At 51.7% G+C, this 23,479-nt stretch overlaps 1 protein-coding gene across 1 annotated transcript in view; it reads right to left on the bottom strand.

Moving 5' to 3' along the window:
* Positions 1–23,479, bottom strand: part of PEX16 (peroxisomal biogenesis factor 16) — a 117,710-nt gene that overhangs the window by 65,308 nt on the left and 28,923 nt on the right. The window contains exons 6-7 of the mRNA XM_085646704.1: positions 18,675–18,749; positions 4,305–4,454 (exon numbers count right to left, since the gene is read on the bottom strand). Of these exons, the coding sequence (XP_085502830.1) occupies positions 4,305–4,454; positions 18,675–18,749 (225 nt within the window). The remainder of the gene's footprint in view (positions 1–4,304; positions 4,455–18,674; positions 18,750–23,479) is intronic.

Below are 23,479 nucleotides of genomic sequence, written 5' to 3'. Positions count from 1 at the left end.
TTGGCTGGAGACACTACAGCTGAAGAGGTATGGGTGGGTCACCGAGGCATACTGCAGGGTTGCCTGGAGACACTACAGCTGAAGAGGTATGGGTGGGTCACCGAGGCAAACTGCAGGGTTGGCTGGAGACACTACAGCTGGAAGAGGTATGGGTGGGTCACCAAGGCATACTGCAGGGTCAGCTGGAGACACTACAGCTGAAGCGGTATGGGTAGGTCACCAAGGCACACTGCAGGGTTGGCTGGAGACACTACAGCTGAAGAGGTATGGGTGGGTCACAGAGGCATACTGCAGGGTTGGCTGGAGACACAACAGCTGAAGAGGTATGGGTGGGTCACCGAGGCACACTGCAGGGTCAGCTGGAGACACTACAGCTGTAAGAGGTATGGGTGGGTCACCAAGGCACACTGCAGGGTCGGCTGGAGACACTACAGCTGGAAGAGGTGTGGGTGGGTCACCGAGGCGTACTGCAGGGTTGGCTGGAGACACTACAGGTGGAAGAGGTACGGGTGGGCACAGGCATACTGCAGGGTTGCCTGGAGACACTACAGCTGAAGAGGTATGGGTGGGTCACCGAGGCGTACTGCAGGGTTGGCTGGAGACACTACAGCTGGAAGAGGTGTGGGTGGGTCACCGAGGCGTACTGCAGGGTTGGCTGGAGACACTACAGCTGAAGAGGTATGGGTGGGTCACCGAGGCACACTGCAGGGTCAGCTGGAGACACTACAGCTGGAAGAGATATGGGTGGGTCACCGAGGCAAACTGCACGGTTGGCTGGAGACACTACAGCTGGAAGAGGTATGGGTGGGTCACCGAGGCACACTGCAGGGTTGGCTGGAGACACTACAGCTGGAAGAGGTACGGGTGGGCACAGGCATACTGCAGGGTTGGTGGGAGACACTACAGCTGGAAGAGGTACGAGTGGGCACAGGCATACTGTAGGGTTGGCTGGAGACACTACAGCTGGAAGAGGTACGGGTGGGCACAGGCATACTGCAGGGTTGCCTGGAGACACTACAGCTGAAGAGGTATGGGTGGGTCACCGAGGCACACTGCAGGGTCAGCTGGACACACTACAGCTCAAGAGGTATGGGTGGGTCACCGAGGTACACTGCAGGGTTGGCTGGAGACACTACAGCTTAAGAGGTATGGGTGGGTCACCAAGGCATACTGCAGGGTCGGCTGGAGACACTACAGCTGAAGCGGTATGGGTAGGTCACCAAGGCACACTGCAGGGTTGGCTGGAGACACTACAGCTGGAAGAGGTACGGGTGGGCACAGGCATACTGCAGGGTTGGCGGGAGACACTACAGCTGGAAGAGGTACGGGTGGGTCACAGGCACACTGCAGGGTCAGCTGGACACACTACAGCTCAAGAGGTATGGGTGGGTCACACAGGCGTACTGCAGGGTTGGCTGGAGACACTACAGCTGAAGAGGTATGGGTGGGTCACCGAGGCATACTGCAGGTTTGCCTGGAGACACTACAGCTGAAGAGGTATGGGTGGGTCACCGAGGCAAACTGCAGGGTTGGCTGGAGACACTACAGCTGGAAGAGGTATGGGTGGGTCACCAAGGCATACTGCAGGGTCAGCTGGAGACACTACAGCTGAAGCGGTATGGGTAGGTCACCAAGGCACACTGCAGGGTTGGCTGGAGACACTACAGCTGAAGAGGTATGGGTGGGTCACAGAGGCATACTGCAGGGTTGGCTGGAGACACAACAGCTGAAGAGGTATGGGTGGGTCACCGAGGCACACTGCAGGGTCAGCTGGAGACACTACAGCTGTAAGAGGTATGGGTGGGTCACCAAGGCACACTGCAGGGTCGGCTGGAGACACTACAGCTGGAAGAGGTGTGGGTGGGTCACCGAGGAGTACTGCAGGGTTGGCTAGAGACACTACAGCTGAAGAGGTATGGGTGGGTCACCGAGGCCTACTGCAGGGTTGGCTGGAGACACTACAGCTGAAGAGGTATGGGTGGGTCACCGAGGCCTACTGCAGGGTTGGCTGGAGACACTACAGCTGAAGAGGTATGGGTGGGTCACAGAGGCATACTGCAGGGTCACTACAGCTGGAAGAGGTATGTGTGGGTCACCGAGACGTACTGCAGGGTTGGCTGGAGACACAACAGCTGAAGAGGTATGGGTGGGTCACCGAGGCACACTGCAGGTTGGCTGGAGACACTACAGTGGGAAGAGGTATGGGTGGGTCACCGAGGCATACTGCAGGGGATGGCTTGAGACACTACAACTGGAAGAAGTATGGGTGGGTCACAGAGTCATACTGCAGGGTTGGCTGGAGACACTACAGCTGGAAGAGGTGTGGGTGGGTCACCGAGGCACACTGCAGGGTCAGCTGGAGACACTACAGCTGGAAGATGTGTGGGTGGGTCACCGAGGCATACTGCAGGTTTGGCTGGAGACACTACAGCTGAAGAGGTATGAGTGGGTCACCGAGGCGTACTGCAGGGTTGGCTGGAGACACTACAGCTGGAAGAGGTGTGTGTGGGTCACAGAGGCATACTGCAGGGTCAGCTGGAGACACTACAGCTGGAAGAGGTATGGGTGGGTCACCGAGACGTACTGCAGGGTTGGCTTGAGACACTACAACTGGAAGAAGTATGGGTGGGTCACAGAGGCATACTGCAGGGTTGGCTGGAGACACAACAGCTGAAGAGGTATGGGTGGGTCACCGAGGCACACTGCAGGGTTGGCTGGAGACACTACAGCGGGAAGAGGTATGGGTAGGTCACCGAGGCATACTGCGGGTATGGTTAGACACCAGCTAGAATACCTGTGCGTAGGTGATAGGCACACTGAAGTTGTAGACCAGCAGAGTGGGATTCAAGGGAAGACATGGCTCCCGGTGGTGGGTGGGTAATAAGGTATAATGCTGCTGGAGAACAGATGGGGTAGAAGACATAGAAGGACACTGCACATATGAGCGTGCCGTCCAGGGAAGAGTCTCCTGCGAGAAAAGAAGCACCCAGGGATGCAGTGAAATTTATGTTGTGCATAGATAAGGAACTACAGCCATGATGAAGAGCGCGGTATACACTGCAGACGAGCTGAGGAAAACTCATACTAGGGGATCGACCTGCAGTATTTAAATTCAGAGTAAAACGAAATTAAAAACCCATGCCAGAGAACCCAATTAGTGTAAAACAAATTAGTAGAAATATAGATAAATCAAAAAAAACAATGAGAAAAAATATATTGAAGTGCAAAAAAAAAAAAAGTAAAAAAATGTGTATCCAATTGTGAATCCCAGTTAGGGAACATAGGTTTGGGCTTAGGGGGAATGCTGTGGTGTTGTGGAGGAGTTGCAAAGGTAGAGGGAGGCGGGGTAGAGTTAGGCTGAATAGAAACACAGTACGGATAGGACCCCCTCCGACAAAATAAAAATGATAAAAATAAGTGTGGTAGGAACAAAAGAAAAGTAGGGAAGGGCCTCGCCCACACAAAAAAACAGTAAGAATGGGAGGTTCGATGAAGAAAAATGGGAACTTTAATATAAATTTAAAAAGTGGAACGTCACCCAGTGATAGAATGTATGAAGGGAAACGAGATCTATACACACCGTGCAGAAAAACCAATAGAGAGAACCTAATTTCAAGATAAAATTATATTTACACCTTTAAAAGTGCATATAAAATGCAATTTAAAAAAGAAATGTGTTTCTATGAATTGGTTTCTATCGATTGGTAAATACTACCCAGCTTGAAAATATTGTTCTAACTGTTTAGGTGAAATGGTTTCTAGTAATGGTATTTTATTAATCGGATTGTGTAGAGAATCACTTACAACCATCTCAATGACGGTAAAGAGCCCACGGTGAGGGCACGAAAAGAGAAAACAAAGTGCCCCAAAGTCACAGGTGTTGGTAACATCTCATGCTCACGGGTTCAAAGTGCTCTTCGTGGCAGCTGTAAAGGAATGGCTGAGAGAACTCAATGACACAAAATCAGGACCCCTGGATGTCACAAAGGACCCCCGCCCTGTTTTACGAGCGGTCGAAAAGGGCTCCGCTGGGACCGATTTGTACCTGTTGGGCACAGGGAGCCCAAAGTCTAGTCATATTTAAAGTGTAAACTGTTTTTATTTTTTTAAAGTGCTTTTAGCCCCCTCGAAAGACAGATTTCAGATACAGAAAGAAGGTAAAAGTGAAATAAGGTGATTGGAAAGAGCCGGACATGTGGGGATGGGCTGTTTCCGGTGCCAAGCTTGGTTGCCAGTGCAAGTGAACCCCTGTGACCCTGCCCCTGGCATGCAGCCCTAGCAGGGCATGTACAGGTTGAGGATACAGTGCACCAGGGGCCGGGCGATGTAGATGGACTCTGCAACAGTCTCCTGTAGGCCCAGGGGCGTGGGGTTCCGCTCACACTCTGCTGCCCGCCTCTTCTTTCGCTCTTGTCGCTGTGGGCACCCCCAGAGTCTTTCGCGAGATGAGGCCGCTGCAAGAGAAAGAGCCAGGTTTAAAACCATGTGCCAGTTTGTCAACCCCAAGGTGTACAGGGCTTAGTACCATGCACCCTGCCACCTATGCCACAAAGAACCGGTACCCATAAGCGTGCCACCCCACCAAAGCAAGAGAACTGGAAACACTGTCTGAACCACCCCTCCTGTGCCAGCGGGTACATCCATACGACCCTCAGTTCCTCTAAAGAGTTCTAGAGTAAAACCAATGTGCCACTCTGCCACTCACTGGTGTAACCACACTGCTTACACCTCAGCAAAGGGGCTTGTGCTGAAGACAACCCAAGTCGAACCAACAGACCCCACCACGAGGGGACAAGCGGGCCAATCCACTGGTCACCCTGCCTAAGCTAAAAAGAATCGTGCCAACCCCTACTAGAGCCAAAAACTACCATGGTGAAACAGTCACTCTTAACAAACTAAGAGCTGTGTCTGTAGGAAACCGGATTATTTGGGAGGGAAGGACTGAGTGTTGAGGACTGAAGTAACCCACCGCCTTGTTAGGTAATTATCGTTTGCATAAGGAAAGCTTGGTTTATTCCTGCCTGAGGCAGCATGAAAAGTAGGATTTTTTTATCCAGAGAATGCGAGTTCAGGATGGAGACAGTTGCAAACTAGCACTTGAGACAATAAACCGACCAGTAAAACCCAATTGTGTAAAATGCAGTAAAAGTTTACTTTGAAAACAATTTTTGTGAGAACAGATGAAGTTAGTGGATTGTAGACATATTGTATTGTACCTGTAAGAATGCAACAGAAATGTATTATCTAAAACCTGAAAGTCAACAATCGGATAAGTCAATCTAAAGTGAATATTTTTTTAGCATAAAAGGCAACGGAGTTGTATGTGCTCTGCCCGCAAGGGGGCACTGGAGGCCCCGTCTTTCAGTAGTTAAGTACAGTTTGAAGCTTACACCTTAAGTCTGTGCACCCCAGCACCGTCCAAGACTGCAACCCTCACACGGCTCCTTCTGGGAGCCCCTGGCTTTGAAGTCAGGCCAGAGGCTCGGTCTCTGCTTCTAGGTCAAAGTGTTTGAGAAGCCCTTATTAGCGACACAGAGGAGAGATCGATGCGTGGAACTCGGGCCACTAACGTAAGGTGGACTCTTTTTAAAGTCCAGTGCAGTCCCCTTCATACCACAAACTTTTTTTTCCCACTGAAGTCTTTTCTTCACGTTTTCACTCATTAAGACTAAAAGAGGCCACCTTATTGTGGCATTTTAATAACTACATGAAACCCTGGCATTTTGTAGGCTCAAAGACGCCGATTCGGGTCTAAGTTTGCCCTAAATACCCTTTTCATGCACTGCACATGTATTTAACATACATAATTAACATCATTTACCAACAAAAATTGACTTTTACCTCATTGTTTCTTTTGATTTTTACTCGTAATGCTAAATGTCTGCAGTTCCCACATCAATTTCACATTTCTTTTTGTCTTGAAAAACAAACATATTCACATGTAAAACGAACAAAGACAAAACATCATGTGGTATTATAAGCATGCTCTAATTCACTTAGCGCTACATGCACCCCGGGTCAAGTGACAGTGATTTAGTAGGCTGCCTCAGCAGTCCACAGGGGTTTCGGTCCTTGCTGTGCTGTTCCGGGGTCTGCATCAGGACGTCTATTGATGGCCTGCCTGCCTTCTGAAGGTGCCAGATGGTTATAAGCAGCATTTATGACGAGGGGGCGGGTGTGTGTGTGGATTTTTAGGTGTGGGTGCAGTAAGAGTTCACTGAAGTGCACACACGCAGCCTTTCTTACTACTAGTTGCTGTCTCCCTCAAGCCACAGCAAACCGTCTCCTTCAAACCAGTAATAGACACTGAAGCGCACGAATGGAGCCCGGCCACAGTGCACACGCTCCAGAGTGCTCCACAAAGTGCATTTACGCTGCAGAAATGCTCCCGCCGTGGCGTAACTAGGAATCCACCACAGAATTGCAGAATTAGGACCGCCCATGGGTAACTGCGGCAGCTCCCAGAGGACTCCTGCGATAATGAGCAAAATGAAAAGTCGCGAATCTACTCCACATGTGGGGTAAAGCAAGACAGGGGTTGATTTAACCTTTGGTGACGCGGACCCTGCGCGACCTCCTGCTCGTAGACAGTTCCCACAATCTGTATTTTACGTTTTATTGACCATCAGTATCAGTTGTGTGGCGCGAACCAGCGGCTACAAATCACTGCTCCTTCCACCAGTCGTTGCATCCTCCTCTGCGCTGGTCCCTGCTCGGCCCGAAGATGAGCGCGTGAGGAGGGGATGCGGTGTGAGGTAAACAGTGTGAATACCGTCCCCCGCACCGCCAATCAAAGCCAGGCTCTTTACAGATACAAATGGGGCCACACAGGGCCACGGTATTTCAATAATCAATGACCGAATAAGGTTTTAGTGACCACAACATTTTAACAATAAACGACTACGTCATGTTTTAGAGACCCTTCTGAGGGAGAACTCGTGCAGTGTCCCAGCGCTTCTAGGCCTTCCAAAGTTCCCAGAAGCGTCATTTCTCGGACTTTCCAGGCTTGCTAACAGGGATGTTTGGGAATAGGAAATAAATGCAAAAGTACAGTCAGTCGGAGGCGTAGTTTTCTCCACCCGTTGGTTTCTGTTTGTTTGCGTAATTCCGTCTAAAACAAGGTACACCAGGGGTAGCCCCGTGCAGGTGTGCCCAGCTGCCACGAGGCACCGAGTCGAGGCACCGAGTCATGACACCAGGCAGGTGTGCCCAGCTGCCGCGAGGCACCGAGTCATGACACCACGCAGGTGTGCCCAGCTGCCGCGAGGCACCGAGTCATGACACCAGGCAGGTGTGCCCAGCTGCCGCGAGGCACCGAGTCATGACACCAGGCAGGTGTGCCCAGCTGCCGCGAGGCACCGAGTCATGACACCACGCAGGTGTGCCCAGCTGCCACGAGGCACCGAGTCATGACACCAGGCAGGTGTGCCCAGCTGCCACGAGGCACCGAGTCATGACACCACGCAGGAGTCCCCAGCTGCCGCGAGGCACCGAGTCATGACACCAGGCAGGTGTGCCCAGCTGCCGCGAGGCACCGAGTCATGACACCAGGCAGGTGTGCCCAGCTGCCACGAGGCACCGAGTCATGACACCACGCAGGAGTGCCCAGCTGCCACGAGGCACCGAGTCATGACACCAGGCAGGTGTGCCCAGCTGCCACGAGGCACCGACTCATGACACCACGCAGGAGTCCCCAGCTGCCGCGAGGCACCGAGTCATGACACCAGGCAGGTGTGCCCAGCTGCCACGAGGCACCGAGTCATGACACCACGCAGGAGTGCCCAGCTGCCACGAGGCACCGAGTCATGACACCAGGCAGGTGTGCCCAGCTGCCACGAGGCACCGAGTCATGACACCACGCAGGAGTGCCCAGCTGCGAGGCACCGAGTCATGACACCACGCAGGTGTGCCCAGCTGCCGCGAGGCACCGAGTCATGACACCACGCAGGTGTGCCCAGCTGCCACGAGGCACCGAGTCATGACACCAGGCAGGTGTGCCCAGCTGCCACGAGGCACCGAGTCATGACACCACGCAGGAGTCCCCAGCTGCCGCGAGGCACCGAGTCATGACACCAGGCAGGTGTGCCCAGCTGCCGCGAGGCACCGAGTCATGACACCACGCAGGTGTGCCCAGCTGCCACGAGGCACCGAGTCATGACACCAGGCAGGTGTGCCCAGCTGCCGCGAGGCACCGAGTCATGACACCACGCAGGTGTGCCCAGCTGCCACGAGGCACCGAGTCATGACACCAGGCAGGTGTGCCCAGCTGCCACGAGGCACCGAGTCATGACACCACGCAGGAGTGCCCAGCTGCCACGAGGCACCGAGTCATGACACCAGGCAGGTGTGCCCAGCTGCCACGAGGCACCGACTCATGACACCACGCAGGAGTCCCCAGCTGCCGCGAGGCACCGAGTCATGACACCAGGCAGGTGTGCCCAGCTGCCACGAGGCACCGAGTCATGACACCACGCAGGAGTGCCCAGCTGCCACGAGGCACCGAGTCATGACACCAGGCAGGTGTGCCCAGCTGCCACGAGGCACCGAGTCATGACACCACGCAGGAGTGCCCAGCTGCGAGGCACCGAGTCATGACACCACGCAGGTGTGCCCAGCTGCCGCGAGGCACCGAGTCATGACACCACGCAGGTGTGCCCAGCTGCCGCAAAGCACCGAGTCATGACACCACGCAGGTGTGCCCAGCTGCCGCAAGGCACCGAGTCATGACACCACGCAGGAGTGCCCAGCTGCCGCGAGGCACCGAGTCATGACACCACGCAGGTGTAGCCAGCTGCCGCGAGGCACCGAGTCATGACACCACGCAGGTGTGCCCAGCTGCCACGAGGCACCGAGTCATGACACCAGGCAGGTGTGCCCAGCTGCCACGAGGCACCGAGTCATGACACCAGGCAGGTGTGCCCAGCTGCCACGTGGCACCAACTCATGACACCACGCAGGTGTGACCAGCTGCCACGTGGCACAGAGTCATGACACCACGCAGGTGTGCCCAGCTGCCGCGAGGCACTGAGTCATGACACCACGCAGGTGTGCCCAGCTGCCATGCGGCGCCGAGTCATGACACCACGCAGGTGTGCCCAGCTGACACGAGGCACCGAGTCATGACACCACGCAGGTGTGTCCAGCTGCCACGTGGCACCGAGTCATGATACCACGCAGGTGTGCCCAGCTGCCACGTGGCACCGAGTCATGACACCAGGCAGGTGTGCCCAGCTGCCACGTGGCACTGAGTCATGAGTAAGTCCGTCCTTTATGTCTAACACCTCGTTGCTGGCTTTATTATAATAATAAAAATCCACATTTGTAAAGCGCGAACAATCACCCTGTAAGGGTCTCTAGGCGCTGGGGTCTTAGGGAAGATTAAGCAAGCTATTGCCCAGAGTCACATGGTGCTGGGCTGATCTGGCGCCGCGGATCGAACCGTGATCCCCAGATTCCGGAGCCAGTCGCCCTGGCCGTGGCGTCACACCGCTTTGAAGCCAGTGTCAATAAAGATTCAAACGAAACTGGGCCGCGGAAGGCAAAGAAAGATACGTTGTTTAAGAAAAACTGGAAGAAGAGGTCTCGTGTGATGCGAGTTTGGGAATGGCACCTGTGTGGACAGTGATAACTGAAGCGAGCCTTGGGCACCGTTACTGCCAGAGTGAAAGTAAGTGGTTTTATTATGAACTTTAACGCGCACGTTCAGAGCTCTAACTGCTAACTTCTCATATCTTTAAAAAACAGTTTTTCAGTTTTCCCAGGGAATTAAAATAAATATGTATATTGAAAGGAAAAACAACCCTTTGTTACCAAGAGGCATCATGGTCTGGGAACAGGTCAGCAAGGAGGTGCCGTAATGTTTCACGCCGGAGGGTCCCTACTCCCGAGGAGGCGCCCCAGGGGCACAATGCTTCAGGCCAGAGGGTTCCTACTCCCTAGGAGGTGCCCCAGTGGCACAATGCTTCAGTCCGGAGGGTCCCTAATCCCTAGGAGGTACCCCAGGGGCACAATGCTTCAGGCCGGAGGGTCCCTAATCCCTAGGAGGCACCCCAGGGGCACAATGCTTCAGGCTGGAGGGTTCCTACTCCCAAGGAGGTGCCTCAGGGACACAATGCTTCCCACTGGAGGGTCCCTACTCCCAAGCTCTGCACACCGCACGCAGAGCCCTACTCCTACCCCGGGATTTCCCTGCTCTCCAGTCTCAGGTCAGGGCCTGGTTTAGGCACGTGGAAATTACAGCAGCTGCGAAAAGATCTCTACTTCCGGTGCACAGTCCCTACTGTGGGAAGTTGGCCTGGCATATGCTGTCCACTAGTTATAGTGGGCACCTTGCACCAGTCCAAACAACCCCTTAGAGGTGATAGGTTAAAGAAAACCTTATTTGAAAGCTAACCTTGTGCTAGCTATGGAGAGCAGCCTTCAGGCTAAGTCTTGGAGGAATGTAAAGCAGCTTGTTTTACCAGTCTATAATCTCTTGAATGACCAAATAAAAGGAGAACCACATCAGATATATATATATATATATATATATATATATATATATATAAATATATGAATTTATTACTAAACACACCCTACTAGTCTCTTTATGAGGCTAGAGGTCAAAGCACATATGTTACACTTAATATATCATAGTAAATTAGCATAATATACGATAGGCCCTAGGGGCGAACCAAACCATATATTAAGAAAGTGGTACAAGAACCACGACTTGACTAGACACCAGGCCTAGAGCCTGTAGAATCGCTGGGACCCCAAGGAACCACCCAAGGTAGTGACACAGGGGACCCACGGGGGACGTGTGCAGTGTGAGAACACAGCCGCGAGCTCCGTTAGCTTCTATGGGGAAAGTCGAGGTTGGAATTTTAAAGTTTAAGAACACTTAGGTGTGGACTGGGAACAAACCCTTTTGGACTTAGATGGGTCTAGGGCCAACACCCACGGGAGCACTGGAGTACTCGTGTTACCTCACCCAGGGAAGCCGGGTGCATAGGTGTCAAATGGTGTTGGGTCGCGTCGTCGTTTCCAATGGCGAGATGCTGCAAAGTGCTGCTGCCGGGAAAAAGAGAAAGGGCCGTAGAGATCCAAGCCTGGATCAAAGAGGTGAAAAACCTGAAAGCAGAGGGGACAGAGTCTGGGTCACTTGCCAGTGACCAGGGGCACGATAGTCGAATGCCCACCGATGTCGGGTGCTTCAGGTGCGAGGAGGGGAAGCTTGACTCTTCAGCCACGAGGACCAGGAGGCGTTGACGACGACCAGGAGCTGGATTCGAGCTGTCCCATATAGGATGTCGAGTGCTGCAGCGTCGGTGCTCGGATTGGACACAACAAGCCTTGGCAACAGCAACTCACGCAGGAAGAGGGAAGATGCTTAGGTGCGGACCAGCAAGGTACTGGGGACTCTCCAAGCGATGGAGAGTCAGGGCACGTCTGGAGCAACCAGGGAAGCCCAATTAAAGTTAAAGTTTCCTTCACAGGGACCCACCAGTTGACGGACCAGGGATCGAGAAGGTACCTCGAGCAGAAACACAAAGGACCGGCTCACGGAACACTCGTGGAGTGTAGGCCAGCAATCTTCGGTGGAAAAGGTGCTCGGGTCTGGGCTACAAGTAACCCAATTCACAGCCTCAAGGGACGTCGAGAAGCTAATGCACTTGCAAATGTGCACGGTGTCCACGGGTTCCGCTTCCACGGTACCCACGAGGGCTACGGGTCTCAGCTTTGCTGGGGAATCGGGTCAGCCGCTGGGAAGTCTGGAAACCCACCTCTTGTGTTGCAATTACTTCGGAGTCCGGCGGGAGATTTGGAGATGCAAACCGGTCAGATGCGTCTTTGTTGCCTGCCAAGCAGGGGCGTAACTCCTTTACTCCAAGGGAGATTCTTCAGTCATCTAGCGTCGTGTAGATCGTCGAAGTTCCAGGATTCAGTTTCAGAGTTTTGTCCAGGGATATCTAAAGTCCTGTAGCCAGGGGTTCCTTTCTTATACCCAAGAAGGGGTTGGATCTACTCTGGTGACCCACCTATGAGAGGGTCAGGAAAGAGGGGTGGCTACACCCATTTCCTTTGTCCAGTTTCGCGCCAGAGCAGGGGCTGGTAGCCCCTGCAACCAGTTTGAGCTGGGCTATGCTCAGGGACACCAAATGTGCCCCCAGTACAGACTTCAAAGCACTCCTGGAGTGCACACACTCAGCCCCAATACACTAAAGCCTGTCTGGGACGTGGTTGCACCTCCCTGTGACAGGAAACCTATTGTCCAGGCCTCCTCTGCCGGAGTTTCGGTCAGCAGCAGGAGGCCAGACTTGTGTCTGTGGCTGGCAGAATCCATTTTGTGATGCCAGGGCTCTGTTAGCTGGTACTGGGTATACCGGTGCTGTCATGTCTCTCCCCCTAGAAGGGTGGGATCATGCTCTACACCCACACCAGTTACTGGTGTGGGGGTATGATTCCAAGGTGTTTGACACCAAACACGACATGTTTTGATGCAGCCATCCCAAAGTTAGCATTTACCGTGAGGTTATAATGCACTTAAGAGTATATGGTCAGGCTGCATCACAGACAACCCTGGAGAGTAGATTCCGAAGGCTGCAGAGGGGCTCTGCTCATGCAGGGGCACCCTCTCACATACAACCAAGCACCCTGGCTTCAGGATTGATAAGGCCTGCCATAGGGGTGACTGATAGGTTTACATGTACAGTGATAGGGTGAGATATAGTGAACCTATATCTCAGTAAGGGGTGCATGCACCACCTCACTCAGGCTGCAGTAGCAGACCTGTGGTGTCATTTTGAAGGGCTTCCCAGGGGTGGCATAATACATGCTGCAGACCTTGGTAGGCCTCTGGAGTACCTATGACATATAGTAGGGACTTATAATGGTACCCCAGAATCCAATCTGAAGTTTACCTAAAGTACTGGGAATCATTTTAAGGGAAAAAGCAGATAGGCTGGGGTCCTGAATAGCAGGATCCCAGCCAAACTAAGTCGAAAACCAGCACAACACCAGGAAAAAAGTGGGGGCAACCATGTAGTCAGATTCCACCTTCCTACACCCACCTGCACTCTGTAAGTGCCCTTAAGTGACAGAGGGGCAGCCTGGTGCCCACTCATACCTGCCCATCCAACCCTGACTTGCAACAGCAGGTTCAGATGAACAGCTTGAGCCATCATTTTCTTTCAAAGTGTTCTTTCCTTAGTCAGTAGATGACCCTGTAGGAGCCTCAGTGATGGAGCAGGAGGTAGAGGGTTTAAAGGAATGCGCTGGGCACTGACCCGACCCTGTAGACGCAACAGTCCAACACCCAGCCGTGTTCCGATGCCCTGAAGCAAAGAGCCTGTAGACGTAGTAAAAACCGTAAGAGCAGAGGGTTGACTGTAGGCCTGCCTTGTCGCCTCCTCGGCTTAGTACAGACTCTCTTACGCAGGGACATTCCTGAGCCTTTTCAAGATCTCAGTATCCTTTGTACCTTGTAGGGGGCTCAGGGGACCCACCACGGGAGGACCTATCTGGAGGCAATACCTCCACTATGGGACCAACGAAGACACTGCCCTAACCTGGCGTCCCAGACAAACAGGACGCACCATATATCTCCTACGTGCTCCTCGGTGCCACTCCTGGAGCCCCGACGCTCAGCTTCGCTCATCTTACCCTTCACATTCATGAGATAACGTCTTGCTTCTACCAGAGCGGTCTCCGCCTTTCACCACTCTGGAGTGTCAAAGGCTGCCAGGCGAGTGATTAATATTTAATCTACTTCAGCCCTGATTCAAGGTCACTCCTCCAACCTCTTCAGATGACAGAGGCAGTTTTCACTGGTGTGGATGTGACACACATTAATGGGAACACTTACTTGGAACCATGAAGGTCTCATACGAAGAACAAGACTTTCAGGGTAGGGGCCAGACGGGCCATTAAAAGAGGTTTATAGATCGCGTTATAAGGTCCGACCCGTCCTCCCTAGTATGTGCTTGAAATCTGCTCTACGTTCCACATATGACATTTAACTCTGCTCTGGTGCAGTACATTTACTGAGAATCAAACTACACCAATGGGGCGAACACATTTTAATGGGCAGAGCGCATGCGCCAAGAGGCCGGTTAGGAATGTAACAGTGCCCAAGTCAAAACACCAGCAACTGCGGTGAAAGAAAATGGTACAGGCACCACACCAAAAGGTGGGCTGTCTCACATGGTATGTCCCAAAAGAAGGGTGGTCAAATGTAGAAGGTGGGCCTAAAAACGTTTGCCCAACCAAGGCTCCACTCAGCAAATGCAACAAAAAAACAACAGGAGCCACAATCACACCTGAACACAACTACTTTGATGCACCGTCACGCTACAACACAGGCTGCTAATCCGACCCCGAACTGTGGTCACACGGCGCGCCATTACATTCTACCTATGCCACCAAGAACAGCAAGCCAACGTCTCATACAATGCCACCCATGTGAACCACAGTGAGACTCAAGTCTAAACATGCCACACACTGCAGATACCACCCCTGCACACGCTCAACACTGCAGCCGGGAAGATGTTGCTGCTAAAGGATACATTTTGGAAGAAGGCAACATTCCTTGAGCATCTCAACTACATTAGACAACAGGTCAATCTAGTTCCCAAGACACAGTGACATAAGAAAATAGATCTCTCTCACGAGCAATCTCACATTTTCCTAAAGCAGTTGAATCATAAAAGCTCAAGTTGCTCGTCCACTGAATAGGAAAAACTTTCCAATAAAACAAGTTGTAAAAAATCGTAACGTTTAGAGCAGAAAAACGGAGAGATCTCAAGTAAAGGAGTAAGTGCTGGTAGCTACCACAAGCCTCGCAGGTCTCCACGAGAGCTCCAGCTCCAGCCTGCACGTCCAGCCTCCTACAGAGCTACGGTCATCTCCCAGAGAGGGATCCCTGCACGTCCAGCCTCCTACAAATCTCCCTTCATCTCCCACAGAGGGATCCCCGAGTGTCCCGCCTCATACAGATCTCTGTTCTTCTCCCACAGAGGGATCCCTGCACGTCCAGCCTCCTACAAATCTCCCTTCATCTCCCACAGAGGGATCCCTGCACGTCCAGCCTCCTACAAATCTCCCTTCATCTCCCACAGAGGGATCCCTGAGTGTCCAGCCTCCTACAGAGCTCAGTTCTTCTCCCACAGAGGGATCCCTGCACGTCCAGCCTCCTACAAATCTCCCTTCATCTCCCACAAAGCGATCCCTGAGTGTCCAGCCCCCTACAGATCTCCCACAGAGGGATCCCTGCACGTCCAGCCTCCTACAGACCTTCATTTATCTCCCACAGAGGGATCCCTGCACGTCCAGCCTCCTACAGATCTCCCTTCATCACCCACAGAGGGATCCCTGCACGTCCAACCTCCTACAGATGTTCAGTCATCTCCCACAGAGGGATCCCTGAACCGCTCATCTCCCACGTAAGGATCCCTGAACCTCTCATCTCGAACCGTTCATCTCCCACAGAGGGATCCCTGAACTGCTCATCTCCCACGTAAGGATCCCTGAACCTCTCATCTCGAACCGTTCATCTCCCACAGAGGGATCCCTGAACCGCTCATCTCCCACGTAAGGATCCCTGAACCTCTCATCTCGAACCGTTCATCTCCCACAGAGGGATCCCTGAACCGCTCATCTCCCACGTAAGGATCCCTGAACCTCTCATCTCGAACCGTTCATCTCCCACAGAGGGATCCCTGAACTGCTCATCTCCCACGTAAGGATCCCTGAACCTCTCATCTCGAACCGTTCATCTCCCACAGAGGGATCCCTGAACCGCTCATCTCCCACGTAAGGATCCCTGAACCTCTCATCTCGAACCGTTCATCTCCCACAGAGGGATCCCTGAACCGCTCATCTCCCACGTAAGGATCCCTGAACCTCTCATCTCGAACCGTTCATCTCCCACAGAGGGATCCCCGAGTGTCCAGCCTCATACAGATCTCTGTTCTTCTCCCACAGAGGGATCCCTGCACGTCCAGCCTCCTACAAATCTCCCTTCATCTCCCACAGAGGAATCCCTGCATGTCCAGCCTCCTACAAATCTCCCTTCATCTCCCAAAGAGGGATCCCTGAGTGTCCAGCCTCCTACAGATCTCAGTTCTTCTCCCACAGAGGGATCCCTGCACGTCCAGCCTCCTACAAATCTCCCTTCATCTCCCACAAAGCGATCCCTGAGTGTCCAGCCCCCTACAGATCTCCCACAGAGGGATCCCTGCACGTCCAGCCTCCTACAGATCTCCCACAGAGGGATCCCTGCACGTCCAGCCTCCTACAAATCTCCCTTCATCTCCCACAAAGCGATCCCTGAGTGTCCAGCCCCCTACAGATCTCCCACAGAGGGATCCCTGCACGTCCAGCCTCCTACAGATCTCCCACAGAGGGATCCCTGCACGTCCAGCCTCCTACAGATCTCTGTCCATCTCCCAAAAAGAAATCCCTGTATATCCAGCCTCCTACAGATCTCCCTTCATCACCCACAGAGGGATCCCTGCACGTCCAGCCTCCTACAAACCTTCATTTATCTCCCACAGAGGGATCCCTGCACGTCCAGCCTCCTACAGATCTCCCTTCATCACCCACAGAGGGATCCCTGCACGTCCAACCTCCTACAGATGTTCAGTCATCTCCCACAGAGGGATCCCTGAACCGCTCATCTCCCACGTAAGGATCCCTGAACCTCTCATCTCGAACCGTTCATCTCCCACAGAGGGATCCCTGAACTGCTCATCTCCCACGTAAGGATCCCTGAACCTCTCATCTCGAACCGTTCATCTTCCACAGAGGAATCCCTGAACCGTTCATCTCCCAAAGACGGATCCCTGCACGTCCAGCTTCCTACAGATCTCTGTTCAGCTCACATAGAGAGATCCCTGTACGTCCAGCCTACTGCGGATCTCCCTTCATCTACCTCAGAGGGATCCTTCAACCGTTCATCTCCCACAGAGGGATCCCTGCACGTCCAGCTTCCTACAGATCTCTGTTCATCTCCCAGAGGGATCCCTGAACCGTTCATCAATCACAGAGGGATCCCTGCACGTCCAGCTTGTTGATCTCCCACAGAGGGATCCCTGAACCGCTCATCTCCCACAGAGGTATCGTGTACAGAACCGGACACGCTATTTACGCGGCCAGCAGCCGCTCCCACTCAAGACCTGGGCAGTGGCATATCTAGAAGGGGCTATTGGGGGGGCACAAACTGTGCAACAGATAAAACTGGTGGGGCCACCAGCAAAGAGCAATTGTAAAGCTTGTGTGTTCTACGTGCATGTTTGCTTCGGACTCTTTATGGATGCATTTATATATTTTCATACATATAGAGATGCATCTAGATGTGAAGTCATAGATACACATATACAAAGAAAGTCCGATGTAAACAGTTTGAGCAAAATTGTAGGCGCATGTATTCGCCTTAGACACTGATTTGAGTCCATTTTGTTGCAGGCGAAGCATCAACAGACTCTGGACGCCGGTGTTTGCCCCACGGAGATTGACTTTTTTCTTTTTCATGGGGGGGGTTCTCCCTCCTCTGTACCCTCGCTGCCCTCCTCACTGAGCCCACAGGCATTTCACCACTCACTGCAGAGCATTCTGGTATTCTGGTACACCTCTCAATCAATCATGCGGTACTTGTATAGCGCGGCTCATCACCCGTGAGGGTATCCAGGCGCTGGGCTGCAGGACCCCTAATAATGATGCCACTGGTCACCTAGGCACAGGAGCACTGCAACTACCAGCCCATTCAGAAGCGACTGGACGCCTTACACCTCATGGGGGAGTTAGATCTTTTGACCCTCTTGATTGGAAGCATGAAATTGGCAAATTAGATGTATGGATGGATTTGTATACATTGACATACATGAAGCGATTTTACCTCGAAACCAATGCTGGCCGTTTGATATTTATGATGAACTGAAGAACAAACTGGAGTACATGTCTTTGGATTTTAACCCCTATAGATCACCCCTCTATGTTTACCTCCCTATAAGGAAGATTGCCCCAGGACTAGCTGGGGTTTTGACTTGTTGAGTTTTGTAGATCAATGTAACAATCAGAATTCAATGAGCGCCCTCCCTGGCTACGTAGTCACGACTCAGTGAGTCCCTAACCTGGCTATGTCAAAACCTCTGCACCTGTGGATGGATCCTCATGGCTAAATACAAAAAACAAGTATTATTTCTTACAATGGCCACTCATTTGCTGAGTCCTGTGCAATGGAAGACAGACAGCTGCACTCTCGTGCACATACATCTACAACAAGCATGCGGCAGTAGCGCCCATCGTCACAACAGCTGGAATAAGACTAGTTACAATAACATATATGGCCCAATTTATAAATGACAACAAAGAAACCCGGTGTCTGGCATATACATAAGCGCCATGCATTAGAGTGCACACATACAGGCCAGGAGGTAGAGGGCAACGAACTCTCAAGTTAGTATTTTAACATCACACACTCTTTGAACTGATGTATGTTGTGGTCTGAGAAATTAAGAACAGCTCATTCTGGAAGGAAACTAACAGAGGAGAAACCTCAACAAAAGGATGAGAAGAAGAGAAGAGCGGTGGAGAGTCCAGGGTGAGTGTCTACTGGAGTACAGCCAACCCACCCAAGAGTTCCAGCAGAACTGGCAGTCTCGTACTCCCCACACTCCATCACAGCTGCTACTCACTGTCGGCAAGAGGGCGCACCACCCTGTGCGATCTTTTTCCCACGTACGCCTCCTCCTTCTCCTCTGACCCTGGACCTGGAGGAGAAAGCAGACAAGGGAGCATCAAGTAAAAACCTTTATTCTCCACTTTTTCAAAACAGGACCACGAACTGCAGACGGTGAAAACAGAGGAGTGAGTGCTGGGTGGATGCTGGCCAATGCCCTGAAGGGAGCAGAGGAGTGAGTGCTGGGTGGACGCTGGCCAATGCCCTGAAGGGAGCAGAGGAGTGAGTGCTGGGTGGATGCTGGCCAATGCCCTGAAGGGAGCAGAGGAGTGAGTGCTGGGTGGACGCTGGCCAATGACCTGAAGGCAGCAGAGGAGTAAGCAATGGAAGCAGATGGAGGGACAGGCTTTTCAGAGAGAGCTGGAGGCAGGAGCCACAGAACTGGGGTTAGGGAGTGAAAACAAAGGGATGAGTAGAGGGACAGGAGGATGTAGGAGGTGGGATCAGAGGTCAAGGGCTTGGATGCTGACCCTGTAAGAAGTAAAGGCAGATCTGTATATGGAATCCAGGCTCACAGCGGGGCCTGGGCGTAAGGTCAATGTATGCAAGTTATGCAGAACACAACGGTCTACAGAGCAGCAGTGCACGGGCTACAAACGGATACGGTGGATTCTACAGAAGGCCCACCAGGTCGACAGATCTTACGCAGGCATGCCTCAACTGGCAAGTACACTAAACTTTGCTGCAGACAATGTTCAACTTATCCACCAGAACGTCTGGGCACATAACCTGCATCTGGTAGAAAGCCTCCGGGATTGTTGGCTTCAGTCAAGCATTGCCACCTGCCAGGAGCTCCTGGTCACCGAAGGTATTACACTAAACTGACACAGGTCAGGACAAATGTCCCCAACTTCGATCACGCCCTCCACCCACTATAGTTAAAACTCCATGCTCTGGATCGAGAAGGACAGGCCCCACGCAGGTCTGGGATTGGAGGACAGTAGAGTGCTATTGACTTGGTAGCAGCACTCCGGACAGGATCTGGAAGTTTGGGAGGAACAGATCACCTGGCGAATGATGAATCCAGGAGGCAGGGGACCTAGTATGTCTGAAAGGAGGTGGGGCTCAGGGCATTTTGTGTGGGAGCAAAAACCCAGGAATGTAAACAACAACGTTTTTAGCATATCCACCAATAATGGTATTATTGAAAGTGATCAAATTAAAATTAATATTCCAAACACTAGAAAACTGTTACCACCCATCTACTACTTGAAGACTATAATGATGCGGCCATAGTTATAGAAGGGGTGATCACAAAGTTATGAAGATAGCCAAAAAGGCAATTTTTGTTAAATATATCAAGCCTTCCAGTGAAACAATTGATATTGTTTTTAATAAACACACAGAGTTATCTAGCCTAGAAAATGCTAGAATGCCAAAGAGAGGCCCGACACCAACACTTAGAGGACATGCGTGCATTCTTAGGAGTACAAACGAACTGAAATCTGTGGCATCCCTCGTCTCGTCTTGGGTGTCCTCATGCACCAATGTCACTGCTCTGCCCAGTTATGTGCTACCCTCTGAATCACCGGGTCACGCACACACTGAAGTTTACTTTTGCACCCAGTAATACGGGTTTCAATCCTTTAGCATGCTAGACCCCTCATGCTGAAGCCCCCCACGCTGAACCCCTGGCTGGTGCACGTTCATGACCCTCTTCCTGCTCCACTTATGGGGCCTACTCAGGCACAGACCTGTAATAAGGTGGGGTTGGACCAGAAGGCGCACGCATGTTAATGTGAGCGAGGCACATGGTGGGACCAGGGATGTCCCACAGCGCCTGCTGCATGCAGTCATCAGTCCAATGCCGCCACCATTTCTGGCTCATCGGGTGCTCACAGCGCGGGATGTCGGAGAGTCGCTGTATATGATGAACCTAAACAGTTACTCGCTGGTCATTTCATTGTGCTGGGGATGAGTTGCGTGGGATTATTAGATGCCAACCAACCAGGGACTCATGGATTACATGCCGGCACCAGCTGCCTTCACAGACTACATCAGCCCAAAGGTGAAGGACTTCTGCTCTGACAACAAAACTTAGCATGTCCATGGACATGTTCCCTACAAGGCTGCCTGGGCTGGTACGTGGATGCACTCTTCTAGATGTGAGCACTGAAATAAGAGTGATGCACTTGATTCAAAGCTGGTGCTTAGCCAACTCAAGACGGGAAACACTTCAAGAGCCACAAATCTGCCTCAAAGCATTCTGGGCTTGGTGGGAGTGCGAGCTGCCCAATAGAACAAGCCCACACTAACAGGCATTTGACGCAGCGTCGGCTGAACAGGAGCACACGGTTACAGTACAAGAACTCTGAAAAGAAGCACAGTTAATAAGAAAGGGCGACTAGCGCTGGGCAGTACAGGTGCAGGAGAGTGGGGGACAGAAAAAGGAGACTCTCTTGCGTCACATGCAATAGAATCACAAGACCAAACGACGTCACGTGCTGCAAACATCCACGCTGCAATTCAACAAAAGGCCTAGTTCTGCAGACAGGTCCAGGAGGATGAGGCCCCCGTGTCTCCTCTCTGCAAAGTCATGCGGATATCATCCATGGGGGCGATGAGGGCAGTTTCCGTGCTCTGGTTTGGTCTGACTGTTAATGAGTGATATCAAGGAGTTGGTGGTCGTTGAGGTGCTGTAGATTGTTCTGACTGTTAATGAGTGATATCAAGGAGTTGGTGGTCGTTGAGGTGCTGTGGTTTGGTCTGACTGTTAATGAGTGATATCAAGGAGTTGGTGGTCGTTGAGGTGCTGTGGTTTGGTCTGACTGTTAATGAGTGATATCAAGGAGTTGGTGGTCGTTGAGGTGCTGTGGTTTGGTCTGACTGTTAATGAGTGATATCAAGGAGTTGGTGGTCGTTGAGGTGCTGTAGATTGTTCTGACTGTTAATGAGTGATATCAAGAAGTTGGTGGTCGTTGAGGTGCTGTGGTTCGGTCTGACTGTTAATGAGTGATATCAAGAAGTTGGTGGTCGTTGAGGTGCTGTGGTTCGGTCTGACTGTTAATGAGTGATATCAAGGAGTTGGTGGTCGTTGAGGTGCTGTGGTTCGGTCTGACTGTTAATGAGTGATATCAAGGAGTTGGTGGTCGTTGAGGTGCCTTTTGATGAGTTTACCTAAAGACCTTGGCTTGGAATGGAAGCAGGAAGATTGGTCTGCAATTGGCGAGCGTTGAACTGTCCATGGAGAGTTGTTTTCAGCAATGGAAGGCCAGCTGTCTGCTTTCATGCATCTCAGAAGGTTGCGGAAGAAGTGGATGTATTCAGAATAGGTGTGAGCATAGCACGGATGGGTTGCAATACTCTGGAGTAGGCGTAGTGAGAGCAGATGTCCGATGGGGTCCCCGAGTGGATGACTTCAGGGTGGCGTCGGTTTCTTTTGAGGTGATGTGGTTAGCATTGGTTCTTAGGATAAGATCAGGAGGCGTTAAGCAAGGTCTGTCGGGTCCGGCTGCGCATTGAAGTTGCTATAAATGAACAGAACTGAGGCACGGATCCGGCTGTTGGGAGGAGTAGAGCCTGAAGCGCTGACCTTCAGATGGTCTCAGAGTCTGAGACTGGCCACATACGGGTACGAACTGTGGGAGTCCTATTAAACAGTGACCTTTCCTCCCTAGGACAAAAGAGAAATTAAATGGCTCAACCTACAAATAACCTCAAAATAAAACATCTTGCTACATCTTCAGACTGGATACAGAACAGAGCACACAAGAGCATGGTCTGTAGCCCATATGGCAATTGTAACATTATCTACACATAAAAATGCTCAACGGGTTGCAATGATTCTAAAACCAAGCAACCTGAATCTGTAAACACTTGCCAGCATGATGCCAACCCTGAAGGATACAAGGATGAAGTGTAGAGTTCACAGCATCATTGATAGGGCCTACTGGAGTTAAGGGTGAGTGTACCTGAAAGCAACAGGCACCTTATAACCAGCCAGCTAGGAAGCGGAGCTACTGCACAAACGAGCAGCAATCAAGTCTTCAACAACTCAAACATGGAAGATGGTCCGTGGAAGGTTCAGGACAGACACCTCTTGACTACCCCAAACATAAGCGTTAGGCTGGCCTTCACCAGCACACCACCAAGAAAAGGTATTACTTACTGAAGACTAACTCATAGGAGTTCCAACGCGGCTCAAATTGAACTCAATTTTTCCAAATATCACTTGACTTGAACTATTGAAGGCACTGAAAGGACTGAGTAGTGCTAAATATTTCCAAACAAATCAACATTCTCAAGGAACTCTCTTGGCTAACTTACATGATCCTGATCGTGTCGGGATAGGTAAACTTTTCTTCCATATATTATTTACACTTGTGCGGTAAGGAGTAGCTAACCGCATGGGTTATGTATGGTTCGCAGTTTCTTAGCCCACATTTTATTGCACTTAGAAGAACATAAGCATAAGTATGGTTGAGGCCCGCTATCACTCACAGCGTATCTGGAGTTATTCATTCTGTATGGTCAGGTACATCACCCATATAAAGATGGGATTCTTGAACCATGTGATAAATACATCCAGGTTTCTTTCTTCCACACAATGTGTTAGGCACCTTTAGGGGTAACTCACCCAATACATTATGTACCCAATACTTGAGGACTGATCTCACTTTAATCCACCCATTGTAAAGAGCTTTGGATCGGGGTGGGGGGCACGCTCAACAAGGTGATGGGCTTTGCTGTACAGCATCTGCAGAGCAAGTGACCTTTAGAAGGACACTAAACTCATGCACAAAGAAAAGCTCATATTCTGAG

This window comes from Triturus cristatus, chromosome 3_1 (assembly GCF_964204655.1).
Source record: "Triturus cristatus chromosome 3_1, aTriCri1.1, whole genome shotgun sequence".
NCBI classification, from domain to species: domain Eukaryota; kingdom Metazoa; phylum Chordata; class Amphibia; order Caudata; family Salamandridae; genus Triturus; species Triturus cristatus.
Note: the sequence above shows the minus strand (reverse complement) of the source record. Positions and strands in the feature narration are given on the sequence as shown.